This window comes from Hippocampus bargibanti, linkage group LG18, assembly GCF_051943395.1.
Source record: "Hippocampus bargibanti isolate YZ-2025 linkage group LG18, ASM5194339v1, whole genome shotgun sequence".
Taxonomy (NCBI): Eukaryota; Metazoa; Chordata; class Actinopteri; order Syngnathiformes; family Syngnathidae; genus Hippocampus; species Hippocampus bargibanti.
Window position 1 is genome coordinate 862501 of NC_142751.1, and position 15000 is coordinate 877500.

Here is a 15000-nt window from a genome sequence, read left to right on the forward strand (position 1 = left end):
CACCAAAGGGCAACAAATTTAGCCATTGACATAGCCCCTGCTCTTTGCTGTGCTTTGTTTTTTAGCATTTTTGGCCACGATATTCATTAAGGAGGAAAATGTGCTGAGCAGTTGCGCCTTTCACGTCGCACAAATATGCCAGCACCGTTTTTGATTGGGAGGAATGTCGGTGACATTTGACTGACATGGCTGGACAGGTAAAGGGCGATTGTGCTTTTTTTGCGCCAATAATGGGTAGCATTGAGAAGCAAGGAGCGTCATAGCAAAGCGCCGAGGCGTATGTGGAACTGCTGTGGCTTGGAATTGAAGCGGATTTACGAAATGTGAACAAATCAATATGGGGACTGTTCAGCATATTTTGTGGAAAATTATCGAGTAATTCCATCTTCTGATGCATCCAGTATCTAATGTAGGAGCGCCGATGCATATTCGGAACTGACGCCTCTTGGAATTGAAGCGGATTTACAGTACATGGTACAGGAGATTTGAGACAATCTCTTTTGGTTAATGGATGCTAAAGCTTTGTGTTTGCTTTCAACATTTAGCTTGCAGCAGACGTGCGCATTTCACCATGAAATCCCTGATCCACTGGTGAAAATGAGGCTTTGATCCTCTATTATCGAGAACTGTTTTATCAACAAAGAGGGTGCAGAAAGTGTTTAAAAGTGAATGACTGTCTGTGTCTTTGTGTTGTCATATTATTTGTTATGTGTTGTTGTTTGGACCTCAAGATGGCGTCACGAGAGTGGCTGCCTTTACAGCAGCTTTCGTATTTTGTTTTTCTACTTCTTCCTTTACTCTCCCTTCCATCATTTTGCTGGTATGAAATGTCAATTTCTCCACTGTGAGACTCATCAAGGTCGAGTCGAGTGGATATACACTTTTTGATTTCTCTTTTCGTGAAAAGACTTACCCAGAGAGGACGCCGAGCACCAAGTTGAGCATGAAGAAAGAGCCGATGATGATGAGAGGGATGAAGTAGAGCCAATTCCAAGTGTTTCCTGCTACATCGTTAGTCTGCACACACAAAACAGCAAAGATGATCAAAATCATTTGGACATATTGGTGATCTTCTTCAGTCATGTTCGGGCAGATCGGATGTTTCATTTCCGTCACCATTTAAAGCGGTGATGCCCAAATGATTTGATGATGAGGCCATTTTGCGTCCCAATGTCTATTTTTCAGCTCACAAAATGACCCCCCCCCCCGAAAAAAAAACGGATCACACTACAAATAAGATTTGATATGGGTCGCGAGGTTAGAGAAGGACCTTATATACCATATTTTCCGGTGTATAAGGCGCACCCAAAAGCCTTGATTTTCTTCAAAAGATGACCCTGCGCCTTATATATATATATAATGTAGCCACAAGGGGGCACAAGCCAGTGTCTTATTGTGCCGGTCCCAAGCCATAAATACAGAGGGTTGTGTCAGGAAGGGCATCCGACATAAAAAAAAATTGCCAAAACAAATATGCGAATCAAACCTATGAATCCCATACCGGATCGGTCGAGGCCTGGGTTAACAACGGCCGCCATTGGTACTGTTGACCTTCAGGGTGCCAGTAGAAAATGGACTACTGTTGGTCGAAGAAGGAGAGGAGGGAGGTGTGCCCGGAGGAAATGAGAGAAATGGAACACCAAGAGTATAGAACTAAGAGTAGGAACTTTGAATGTAGGAACAATGACAGGTAAAGGTAGAAAGCTGGTTGACATGATGCAGAGAACGAAGGTAGACATACTGTGTGTTCAGGAGACCAGGTGGAAAGGGAGTAAGGCTAGAAGCTTAGCGTCAGGGTTTAAGTTGTTCTATCATGGTGAAGACAGAAAGAGAAATGGAGTTAGGGTTATCTTAAAAGAGGAGTTTGTTAGGAATGTCTTAGAAGTAAAAAGAGTATCAGATAGAATGATCAGTCTGAAGCTAGACATTGAAGGCGTGATGTTCAATGTTGTTTGTGGGTATGCCCCACAAGTAGGATGTGAGCTGGCAGAGAAGGAGAAATCTTGGTTGGACTTTGATGAAGTCATACAGAACATCCCGAGAAGTGAGAGGGTTGTAATTGGTGGAGACTTCAATGGACTTGTTGGCGCAGGAAACAAAGATGATGAGGAGGTGATGGGCATGTTTGGACTCCAGATGAGGAGCGCTGAAGGACAGATGGTGGTTGACTTTGCTAGGAGAATGCAAATGGCTATTGTGAATACTTTGCTTCAGAAGAGACGGGAACATAGGGTGACCTATAAGAGTGGAGGCAGAAGTACACAGGTAGACTACATTTTGTGTCAACGGCGCCATCTAAAGGAAATCAGTGACTGCAAAGTAGTGGTTGGTGAGAGTGTAGCCAGACAGCATAGGTTGGTGGTGTGTAGGATGACGCTGGCAGTGAGGAAGATGAAGAAACCAAAGGCTGAAGTGAGGACAAAATGGTGGAAGTTGAAAAAGGAAGGAAGCATGGCATTTAGGAAGGAGGTAAGACAAGCACTGGGTGGGCAAGAGGTCCTTCCAGATGACTGGCAAACTACAGCGAACATAATCAGAGACACAGGTCGGAAAGTACTTGGTGTATCGAGTGGAAGAAAGGTAGATAAGGAGACTTGGTGGTGGAATGGGGAGCTGCAGGAGTGTATACAGAGAAAGAGGTTAGCAAAGAAGAAGTGGGACACTGAGAGGACGGACGAGAGTAGACAACAGTACAAGGAGATGCAGCGCACGGTTAAAGTAAAGGTGGCAAAGGCCAAACAAGAGGCCATGATGAATTGTATGCTCGGCTGAACAGCAAGGAAGGCGATCTGATCTTTACAGGCTGGCGAGACAGAGAGACAAAGACGGTAAGGACCTGCAGCAGGTTCGGGTGATTAAGGATAGAGATGGCAATGTATTAACAGGTGCCAATTTTGTGATGACAAGATGGAAAGAGTACTTTGAAGAATCGATGAACGAGGAAAATGAGAAGGAACAAAGAGTAGAAGATGTGACTGTTGTGGACCAAGACGTAGCAAGGATGAAGTGAGGAGGGCGCTAAAGAGGATGAAGGGGGGAAAGGCACTCGGGCCTGATGATTTACCAATCGAGGTATGGAAGTGTCTTGGAGAGGTGGCGGTGGTGTTCCTGACTGGGTTATTCAAAAAGATCTTAGATGGTGAACAGATGCCTGAAGAATGGAGACGAAGTGTACTCGTGCCCATTTTTAAGAACAAAGGAGATGTGCAGAGTTGTACTAATTACAGAGGAATAAAGTTGATTAGCCATACAATGAAACTTTGGGAAAGAGTAGTTGGAGCTAGACTAAGAGCAGAAGTGAACATTTGTGAGCAGCAGTATGGCTTCATGCCAAAAAAGAGTATGACAGATGCAGTGTTTGCTATAAGAATGCTGATAGAGAAGTACAGAGAAGGTCAGAAGGAATTGCATTGTGTCTTTGTAGATCTGGAGAAAGCGTACGACAGGGTGCCCAGAGAAGTGCTGTGGCATTGCATGAGGAAGTCTGGAGTGACGTAAAAGTATGTCAGAGCGGTGCAAGACATGTATCATGACTGTAAGACAGTTGTGAGGCGGAGGTGGGATTCCACCAGGGGTCAGCTCTGAGCCCCTTCTTGTTTGCTATGGTGATGGAATGCCACACACATGGATCAATGAATGCTTGGAGTTATATAAGGTCAACAGGACCCTGAGAGCCTTCGTTGCAAACTCGATGAGGATGTGGAAAACCACACTTGAAGCCAATGGCAAGCTACTAACGCAAGCGTCCATCAATTGTGGCATATACCAAGGTGATGCACTCTCCTCACTGCTGTTCTGCATAGGACTGAACCCCCGCAGCCAGATAATCGCCAAGACAGGCTATGGATACCGCCTCAGAAATGGAGCTAAGATCAGTTACCTCCTCTACATGGATGACATAAAGCTGTATGCTAAGAGCGAAAGGGACATAGACATAGACAACCAGGATCTATATATATATATATATATATTTTTTTTTTTTTTTGAAAAAATATTCATTGAAGGTCCATACATACATACATAAGGTCCAGAGTGCCTTATGTATGGAAAAAGTTCGAAAATCCACTATTCATTGGGGGTGTGCCATATACTCCAGTGCACCTTACACACCAGAAAACACAATATTTATATACATTTGGAAAACTTTTATAAATTTATGTTAGATTTTTAGTTATTTATTATTCATTGAAGGTGCGTCTTATAGTCTGGTGCGCCTTATATGGAAAAGGTTTGAAAATACACCATTCATTGGGGGTGCACCTTATACACTGGAAAATACAAAATACAGTAAAGTCTCGTTATATCGATATCGGATATATCGATAGTCCCGGTTATATCGATACTATTTCTATGCACGCACGGAGAAAATTACATGCAAACAGGGTCGGATATATCGATAGTCCCGTTATATCGATATTTTTTCGGACTCCCTCGAGTATCGATATAACGAGACTTTACTGTACATTAAAAGATATAAATGCAATATTTCTCAGTGGAACAAGAAGGTATGAAGGAAGGACAGCCGTCACTTCAACTCCTCATCCTTCTGAAAATCAAGAGCCAGTTTTCTCTTCCAAGCCAGGGGGGCTGGCGTCAACATCTGTCATTTGATTTTGTCTGCATCTAATTGGTGCGCGCGTGCACATCTGCGTAGACGTCCCCATTTGCTGCATAGCCCGTCAACTTCTGCGTGGTTATTTTTTGATGCATTCTGTGAAAATGTCAGTGGAAAAAAAATCTGCACCATTGCATCCACTTCACTAACAAGCTCAAGACAAAATCAAAACGTGGAGGACACAATCGATGCCCCGATTTACCGAGCGGCGTGCAAAAGAAGAAAGAAAAAAGAAGGCGGCAAGAGGGGAAAAACCAAAGGGCAAAAGTCGCATCTGTGTCATTCCAAGGGATTTGCTGGAATGAGCCGAGTCTCCTTTGAAGTCCAACGGGCTGTGAAGAATCCCTGCACGCTGCGCGACTGACGACCCAAGAGGAACATAGCAAGCATTTGGCAAAAGACTCCGCCGGCGACGCTCGCCTAGTTCATGACCAAATTGCCGATGTTGCCTCGGGCACGCTTCTTGAAATGAAAACATATGTTGTTCAAGGGGAAGAGAGAAGTCAACGTCACCCGGAGATATTTGGTGAAAGCCAGTCAACAATTGCAACATAAGGTTTCCATGTCGCGACCATTCGGGGCCTCCCACCCCAGGGGGAGTCACTTTGGATGAGCTACGATCAGTTACCTCCTCTACATGGATGACATAAAGCTGTATGCTAAGAGCGAGCTGTATGCTAAGAGCGAAAGGGACATAGACTCCCTGATCCACACAACCAGGATCTCTCTCTCTCTCTCTCTCTCTCTCTCTCTCTCTCTCTCTCTCTCTCTCTCTCTATATATATATATATATATATATATAATATATATATATATATATATATATATATATATATATATATATAATATATATATATTTTTATATATATATAAAAAATATATATATATATATATATATATATATATATATATATATATATATATATATATTTTTTTTTTGGGGGGGGGGGGGAATATTCATTGAAGGTGCGCCTAATAGTCCAGAGCGCCTTATGTATGGAAAAAGTTCGAAAATCCACTATTCATTGGGGGTTTGCCATATACTCCAGTGCACCTTACACACCAGAAAACACAATATTTATATACATTTGGAAAACTTTTATAAATGTATGTTAGATTTTTAGTTATTTGTTATTCATTGAAGGTGCGTCTTATAGTCTGGTGCGCCTTATATGGAAAAGGTTTGAAAATACACCATTCATTGGGGGTGCACCTTATACACTGGAAAATACAAAATACATTAAAAGATATAAATGCAATATTTCTCCGTGGAACAAGAAGGTATGAAGGAAGGACAGCCGTCACTTCAACTCCTCATCCTTCCGAAAATCGAGAGCCAGTTTTCTCTTCCAAGCCAGGGGGGCTGGCGTCAACATCTGTCATTTTATTTTGTCTGCATCTAATTGGTGCGCGCGTGCACATCTGCGCAGACGTCCCCATTTGCTGCATAGCCCGTCAACTTCTGCGTGGTTATTTTTTGATGCATTCTGTGAAAATGTCAGGGGAAAAAAAATCTGCACCATTGTATCCACTTCACTAACAAGCTCAAGACAAAATCAAAACGTGGAGGACGCAATCGATGCCCCGATTTACCGAGCGGCGTGCAAAAGAAGAAAGAAAAAAGAAGGCGGCAAGAGGGGAAAAACCAAAGGGCAAAAGTCGCATCTGTGTCATTCCAAGGGATTTGCTGGAATGAGCCGAGTCTCCTTTGAAGTCCAACGGGCTGGTGGGGGGCTTCGTTTGATTCATTCACTTCCTGACTTGCAAAAATGTGACCACTCCAGTACCAGGGTTTCTGTCATTGTCACTCGAAATCCAGGACCCACAAAATATTGAATTTTACATCAACTACGTCAACTTTCAATACAGCGTTAGAAACCTTAGGCTCTCTTCTTTCTCGTGGGCCGTTATCAATTTGGGGACGCCATTAGAATGTTTCGTCCTCTCCACGTGTGACATCACGAATGCACAACAAATTGATGAATCACAAATTTTCAAAACAAAAGTAAAAAATAATGACTGTTATTGTGGTTTACATCCAACAATTTGACATTTTGGTTCGGACTTTAGCAAGCATCAAGGAAATTGATATCCTTGATTTGCTTTTGCGGACCGAATAAAATGATGTGACGGGCCAGATTTGGCCCCCGGGCCTTGACGTGGACACCAGTGCCCTACAGAATCCTGTGAGAACATCAGGAGTGCTATATGCTAGCTAGATCGATGCTAGTTGGCTCGATCACTAGCTAGCTCGACACTAGTTAGCTCAATAGATGAGCATGGAATGTCACAAGTTGGATTTGCTTTCGGGGTCCAAACAGAATTATATGGCGGGCCAGATTTGGCCCCCGGGCCTTGACTTGGACACCATTGCCATACAGTATCCTGTGAGAACAGCAGGAGTGCCATTTACGATGTACTCCTTCACTGTCAGTTTCCACTCCAGTGCCATGGCCTTTGACAGTATCACTCGGAATCAAGGACCCACACTATATTGACTTTTAGGACTACATCAACATTCAATAAAGTGTTAGAAGCCTTAGGCTCTCTTCTTTCATCAGAAAAAAAAAGAGTTAATTCTTAAGTTATATGGGTCTGGAGTTATATGAGCTTGAAATGGGGTCGGTTGTAGAAAATACAATAGTGCTTTAAAGGACAACCGACGCCTCAGGACAAGTTGTGTCCATAATTTGTAAAATCACTTGAAATGACTTCCACTGAGCGTATTTTACAAAGCTTCCACCACATATAGCGATATTTTACATTTTTAAAAATTCGCGCTGAATATTCAGGAAGTCTTGTTTTTGAGTTGGTGACAATTCCTGACGTGACGTCACGTCAGGAACACCCCTGACCGACAAAGCGACACACAATTCATTTTCGGTACTTTGTTTGGTCTGAAAACATCATGTTGATCCATGTTGATGGCGAAATTAGAAGGAAAACACATAAATAACGCGATGGTGAATCCTTGTGTGTTGCACCAAGACTACTATTTGATACTAGTTGAGACAAATTCCCAGCAGACAAATCAGCCCATTTCCAACGGAGCTTGGGCGCCATCTTCTGCATTTTCTGGGACGCTACATTTCAGTCCGGATGCCTCAAAATGACACGGAATGACTTCTGTAATCAATTGCAAACATTTATTATGCTTTCCTCTTCAGAACTGTTTGAATTATATTCATAAGTGGATGAGTAACAAGAAAGCATCTTCTCCCAATCTGAAGCCATTGTTTTGATTCGAGAGCAAGGCAAGACGTCTTGGCGCGACGTCACGAACTGGGGGTGGGATCTTCTGAAACTGGCCATTTCCGGGTTCATTTTTTTCAGATTTTGGACACTTTAAAATCATTTTTATTGGTGTTTTGCATTTGACTAAAAATATCAGCCTGCGTCTTTTGGGTATTTTAGATGCTATAAAATGTTTTTCTGATGTCAATTAGGAAACAAAAAAATGGTTTCGGTTGTCCTTTAACAACAGCTGAATCTGTCACAAAACGCTAAGACAGGGGGCAGCGCAAATGATGCCCCTCATGGAAGGGAAAAACATGGCCAGAGATCTGACCAGCGTTTTATCGGCACCACCCGCAAGAAAAATAGTAACCTGAACAAATCCCTCTCCACGTGTGACATCACGAATGCACAACAAATTGATGAATCACAAATTTTCAAAACAAAAGTAAAAAATAATGACTGTTATTGTGGTTTACATCCAACAATTTGACATTTTGGTTCGGACTTTAGCAAGCATCGAGGAAATTGATATGCTTGATTTGCTTTTGCGGACCGAATAAAATGATGTGACGGGCCAGATTTGGCCCCCGGGCCTTGACGTTCTACAGAATCCTGTGAGAACATCAGGAGTGCTATATGCTAGCTAGATCGACGCTAGTTGGCTCGATCACTAGCTAGCTCGACACTAGTTAGCTCAATAGATGAGCATGGAATGTCACAAGTTGGATTTGCTTTCGGGGTCCAAACAGAATTATATGGCGGGCCAGATTTGGCCCCCGGGCCTTGACTTGGACACCATTGCCATACAGTATCCTGTGACAACAGCAGGAGTGCCATTTACGATGTACTCCTTCACTGTCAGTTTCCACTCCAGTGCCACGGTCTTTGACAGTATCACTCGGAATCAAGGACCCACACCATATTGACTTTTAGGACTACATCAACATTCAATAAAGTGTTAGAAGCCATAGGCTCTCTTCTTTCATCAGAAAAAAGGAGTTAATTCTTAAGTTATATGGGTCTGGAGTTATATGAGCTTGAAATGGGGTCGGTTGTAGAAAATACAATAGTGCTTTAAAGGACAACCGACGCCTCAGGACAAGTTGTGTCCATAATTTGTAAAATCACTTGAAATGACTTCCACTGAGCGTATTTTCCAAAGCTTCCACCACATATAGCGATATTTTACATTTTTAAAAATTCGCGCTGAATATTCAGGAAGTCTTGTTTTTGAGTTGGTGCATTTTCGGTACTTTGTTTGGTCTGAAAACATCGTGTTGATCCATGTTGATGGTGAAATTAGAAGGAAAACACATAAATAACGCGATGGTGAATCCTTGTGTGTTGCACCAAGACTACTATTTGATACTAGTTGACACAAATTCCCAGCAGACAAATCAGCCCATTTCCAACGGAGCTTGGGCGCCATCTTGTGCATTTTCTGGGACGCTACATTTCAGTCCGGATGCCTCAAAATGACACGGAATGACTTCTGTAATCAATTGCAAACATTTATTATGCTTTCCTCTTCAGAACTGTTTGAATCATATTCATAAGTGGATGAGTAACAAGAAAGCATCTTCTCCCAATCTGAAGCCATTGTTTTGATTCGAGAGCAAGGCAAGACGTCTTGGCGCGACGTCACGAACTGGGGGTGGGATCTTCTGAAACTGGCCACTTCCGGGTTCATTTTTTTTCAGATTTTGGACACTTTAAAATCATTTTTATTGGTGTTTTGCATTTGACTAAAAATATCAGCCTGCGTCTTTTGGGTATTTTAGATGCTATAAAATGTTTTTCTGATGTCAATTAGGAAACAAAAAAATGGTTTCGGTTGTCCTTTAACAACAGCTGAATCTGTCACAAAGCGCTAAGACAGGGGGCAGCGCAAATGATGCCCCTCATGGAAGGGAAAAACATGGCCAGAGATCTGACCAGCGTTTTATTGGCACCACCCGCAAGAAAAATAGTAACCTGAACAAATCCGGCAATGGCGCTCAACGTCACATTTTTCAATTCCCGATTAAATTTGAGAATGGCGGCGAATGAGTTTTAATAAATAACTAGTTTTCAAATCTAAGGTGGTGCGGGAAGGGAAAAACATTGCCAGAGGTCTGACCAGCACTTTATCAGCACCCTAGAAAGAAAACACAAAACTCAAACTAATTTGGGAATGGCGTTCTACGTCATATTTTCAATATCCGAATACATTTGTGAAGGGCCAGTCAATGAGTTAATTTCAGGGTTCCAAAGACGATGATGTACCTTTTTTTAAATACTGGCCATTGGGCTAACTGGATTACATAAATAAGTGAATTATACAAAGATGACATCATTACCCTGGGCAGTAATTGGGTCTGTTTTTTTTAATATGACTTTTAATTTTAGAAGAAAAAACTCATCTATCCGCTGTATCTAATTGTGATACGGCTTGTTGTCATGAGGGAGGACCAGCGTCGTGTAATATGCAGGAAAAGGTTTCATCAGCCATCATCTCGACTTCTTTGCATCTACATGGGAAATACGTCCACCGCCAAAGCCAAAACCAAAACAAAAACCATCAAAAACGAAATGTAAATTTCTCCACTGTGAGACTAATAAAGGCAAATCCAAATCCAAATCAAAGAATTATTCCTTCAACCGCTGCATTTTTAGGATTTACATATTGGGGAAACCTGCAGACACATTATAGAAATATGCAAAGAAAAACATGTCAGTCAGTTTAGCGAGGATTTGAGCTCATCTGTGATACATCCCCTTGCCAAAAGGAAGAAGGAGAAAATATTTCTAAGCAGGAAGAATTAAATCATCTGAATCAAAAGTGGAAATGTATCAAAAGCTGTCCTCCATCAAACCGGCGCTTAACATAATGAGCCCGGAAAAAGCTCATGCAGATGTTTGCAGTCAAATGAATGGCGCAGGGAAAAATGTGCGGGGAATCATCATAATAATAATAATAATAATAATATTAATAATATTAATAATAATAATAATCTTCTTTCCTTTGGGCTTTTCCCTTCAAGCAAATCAATGTCCTCCATCTTTAGAGGTTTGATCCGCATGTTTGTTTTGGCCAAGCTTTTACGTCGGATGCCCTACCTGACACAACCCCTCTGTATATATCTGGGCTTGGGACCGGCACAAGAAGACTTATGTCTCTTTGTGGCTGCAGAACAAGAAACTTGCTCAATAAAAGGCTCCTAAAAACAAATTGGTCATTGGCACAGCAACATTCAAAAAAGCAATAATAATAACAATAATAATAATAATAATAATAATAATAATAATAATAATAATAATAATAATAATAATAATAATAATAATGTTGGAAGATGATTGTAACGTCACATCTTTGTCTTATGTCTTATAGAATAATCTTTTTCTTCATACCCACGCATATGATGGAAATATTTGTACTGGTCAGGACGGGCATCCAACGTAAAGGTTTGGCCAAAACAAATATGCGAATCAAACCTCTGAAGATGGAGGACACTGATTCGCTGTGGCGACCCCTTGAACGGCAAAGCCGAAAGGAAAAGAAGATTTGTTCTGTACAGTAATACACGTTGATGTTTTGACACTGTCTACAAGTCGCGCATTTTGCGGTACTTTGTTTGGTCTGAAAACTTCATGTTGATCCGTGTTAATGGCGAAATTAGAAGGAAAACACATAAATAACGCCATGGTGAATTCTTGCGTGTTGTGACAAAAATTTTTAGCCCATTTCCACGGAGCTTTGCCGCCATCTTCTGCCTTTTTTGGGTGCAACCTCCCTCCTTGGGTTGTCATAGTGTTTGTTATTATTATTATTTTTTCTTTACTTCATGTTACTTCCGGGTTGAGTGAACGCTGGCGTTTGTGGCTGCCGCTGCTCACCCGCAGAAAATATATCCTGTGACTGTCAAGTGTCCTTCAGAGTTTTGAAAGGCGCTTATAAATGAAATGTATTATTATTATTATTATTATTATTATTATGTTTCTTGTAAAATCGCTCTCCAATAAACACTGAAAAGGTTGAATGTAGCAAAATTCTTGTATCAGCATATTTGAGAATCCGTACCGTGCTTATCAGGGCGCGATGCTAGAAATGAGCCCAGGCGCTCGTTATTGCGCGCTGACGGTTTGCGACTCAATCCGGGCAGGTGGACTTACGCTGTAGAGGATGTCAACCCAGCCTTCCATGGTGATGCACTGGAACACGGTAAGCACGGCAAATAGGATGTTGTCAAAATTGGTGATGCCAAAATTGGGTCCGGTCCAATATTCTCGGCACTGGGTCCCATTGGGACACAACCTGGCCGGTGGCTCCAGGCCGCAGGGCCATTCTGCTGCTTTCTCACCTGAATGGAAAAATACATGGATCAATAAACAGAGAAAGAAATACAGAGATAGATGCAAATAAATAAATAAATTGTACATACATACATACACACACAAGTGAATAAATAAATACAAAATAAATAAATAGGTTAATAAATAAATACATAGGTGGGAAAATGAACAAATAAATAAATAAATACATAAATAAGTGGCCAAATAAATAAATGAATAAATGAATAAATAAATAAACGAATAAATAGGTGGGCAAATGATTATATACACGAATAAATAGATAAGTGGGAAAATAAATAAATAAATAAATAAATAAATCTAGAAATAAATCGATACATAAATAAATAGGTGGGCAAAAAATAAATACGTGGGCAAATTAATGTATGAATAAATAAAGAAATAAAGAAAGAAATAGGTGGGCAAATGAACAAATACATACATGAATAAATAAGTGGGCAAATAAATAAATACAGTAAAGTCTCGTTATATCGATATTCAAGGGAGTCCGAAAAAATATCGATATAACCGGGACTATCGATATATCCGACCCTGTTTGCATGTCATTTTCTCCGTGCGTGCATAGAAATAGCATCGATATAACCGAGACTATCGATATATCCGATATCGATATAACGAGACTTTACTGTACATAAATAAATAAATACATACATACATACATACATACATACATACATACATACATACATACATACATACATACATAAATAAATACATACATAGGCAAGTGAATAAATAAATAAATAAATACACAAGTAAAAAAAATAACAAAGAGGAAAATAAATAAATACAATGCTACTCCAGAGGTTCCCACGAAGCCGTCCACCATATCCGCCTATCATCAGTTTAGCCCTCGAAAGGCATCACTCCCTCCCCAGGTGAGTGCTGAGGCCCACTTCAACTGATTTCTCTCCGTCAACACTGTTGACCCTGTTCACCCTGTCACTCGGGGAGGGGGGGGGGGGCGGATGCAGCCTCATTCTGTCCAGCCCGACGGAGCTCATGGACGCATTAGAACTACTGAGATGGCCCACATTGGGCCACACAATATTATATCTGGGGGTACAAAATATCTTTGAAATATGTCTGTGTTTCATCGATCTTTGAAATATGGACATAATATATGAAGTGTCTGAAACTCATGACAAAACGTTACCAGAAACCAGGGCAGACAACTCTGAAAAGTTGCCTGCCCTGCCATAAAATTGCCTACCCCATTTTTCACAATTTCAAACACAATAAGACGACTAATCGCAAAAAAAACATGGTTGCAAAGTATGTACCGACCACAAATGCTCCCTTGCTTAATTTATCATAAATATCCCTTGCTAATGATTTTGCTCCAGTTGGTCGTTTGTCCATACACTGTTGGTCATGTTGCACAATGCAATATTTGCGTTGCATCATCTGCTATCACCCATGTGAACTCCTCTTTCCACAATGTTTTTAATGTACAGTGAGACCTCAGCTTACGAACACCTATTCTTATGAACTTTTCATCTTACGAACGTCCAATTTATGAAAATTAAACCTTGAAATACGCACCATTTTCATGATACACACCCACCACGGCTGGTGGAGTAATCTTCGGCGGAAGAACACCAAAGCACACGACGTTCGGATCTGGCGGAGTGATCTTCGACAGAAGCACACGCCCGAACAGCGCTCCAGCCGGCGCTCCTTTCCACACCCCCTCTCATTGAATGCACACGTCGATCGCCTCCTTGGAGTTTTTTGCTGATAATTTTACTATTATGGGACCAAAAAAACCACCACAGGCTCGTGTTCAGCCCAAGAAGACACAAAGTAAAATCACTGTCGCAGAGAAGAAGGATATAATTTAAAAACACGAACAAGGTGTCATTTAGTGGCCGAGCACGGCTATGCTAAGTCAACCATTTTCTACCATTTTCCGGAACAGAGAAGCCATCAAAGGTGCGTCTGTTGCAAAAGGTGCTTCCGTGCTCTCAAAGCGACGGAAGTTCTGCGCTTATTGAGGATTTTAAAGCCAGCAACGGAGGGTTCGAGAACATCTGAGGGCGAGGAGGAGGAGATGGCTGCAGCATCAAGTGAGCTCATCAAGGCAATGTTGGCAAAGTGAAATGATGTGCAGGATTTTACCGACCAGTTCCATCCAGAAAAGACTGTGGCTATGACATTCATCAACATGATGAACGATAATGTGATGCCTCAGCTTCGTAAGACCTTACAAGTCAGAAAGCAACAGGTGTCAATTAAGAGGTTTTTAATCAGCAAAAAAATGATAAGGAGTCTCCAAAGAAGCAAAGAAGAGAAGCCACACCAGAGGTTAAGTTACTGACAGTCCTTATGGAAGGTGACTCTCCTTCCATAAGCCATCAACGACCATCAAAAAGGTAAATAAAACTTTATTTTACAGCACAGTTTATTTCTTTAATTACAGTCCTCATGTAATGTGCCTCTCTTTCCATACAGCAATTCCCTCTGACCATCAACCTCCAACACCATTTCATCAAGCCATCAATGACAATCATAAAGGTAAATAAAACAACTTTATTTTATAGCACAGTTTATTCTTTAATTACAGTCCTTATGGAATGTGACTCTTTCCAAACAGCAATTCCCTTTGACCTCGGACCTCCAACGCCATTCCATCAAGCCATCAATGACCATCACAAATGTAAATAAAGTGACTTTATTATACAGTGCAGTGTATTTCTTTCATTACAATACAATAGCACATTTATTATACATAGAATAAGGTATGTTGTGTGTAGTCTTAAGGCTTATTTAGTTGAAAAGTATATTTTATGGAAACC

General features: G+C 41.1%; 1 protein-coding gene across 10 annotated transcripts in view; it reads right to left on the reverse strand.

The window, feature by feature from the left end:
* The window catches only part of cacna1bb (calcium voltage-gated channel subunit alpha1 Bb), a 117150-nt gene that overhangs the window by 71539 nt on the left and 30611 nt on the right, over positions 1 to 15000 (reverse strand). For all 10 annotated transcript variants that reach the window (XM_089020167.1, XM_089020173.1, XM_089020169.1 and 7 more), the window contains 2 exons: positions 12005 to 12192; positions 914 to 1017 (listed from right to left, as the gene is read on the reverse strand). In XM_089020167.1, the coding sequence (XP_088876293.1) occupies positions 914 to 1017; positions 12005 to 12192 (292 nt within the window). The remainder of the gene's footprint in view (positions 1 to 913; positions 1018 to 12004; positions 12193 to 15000) is intronic.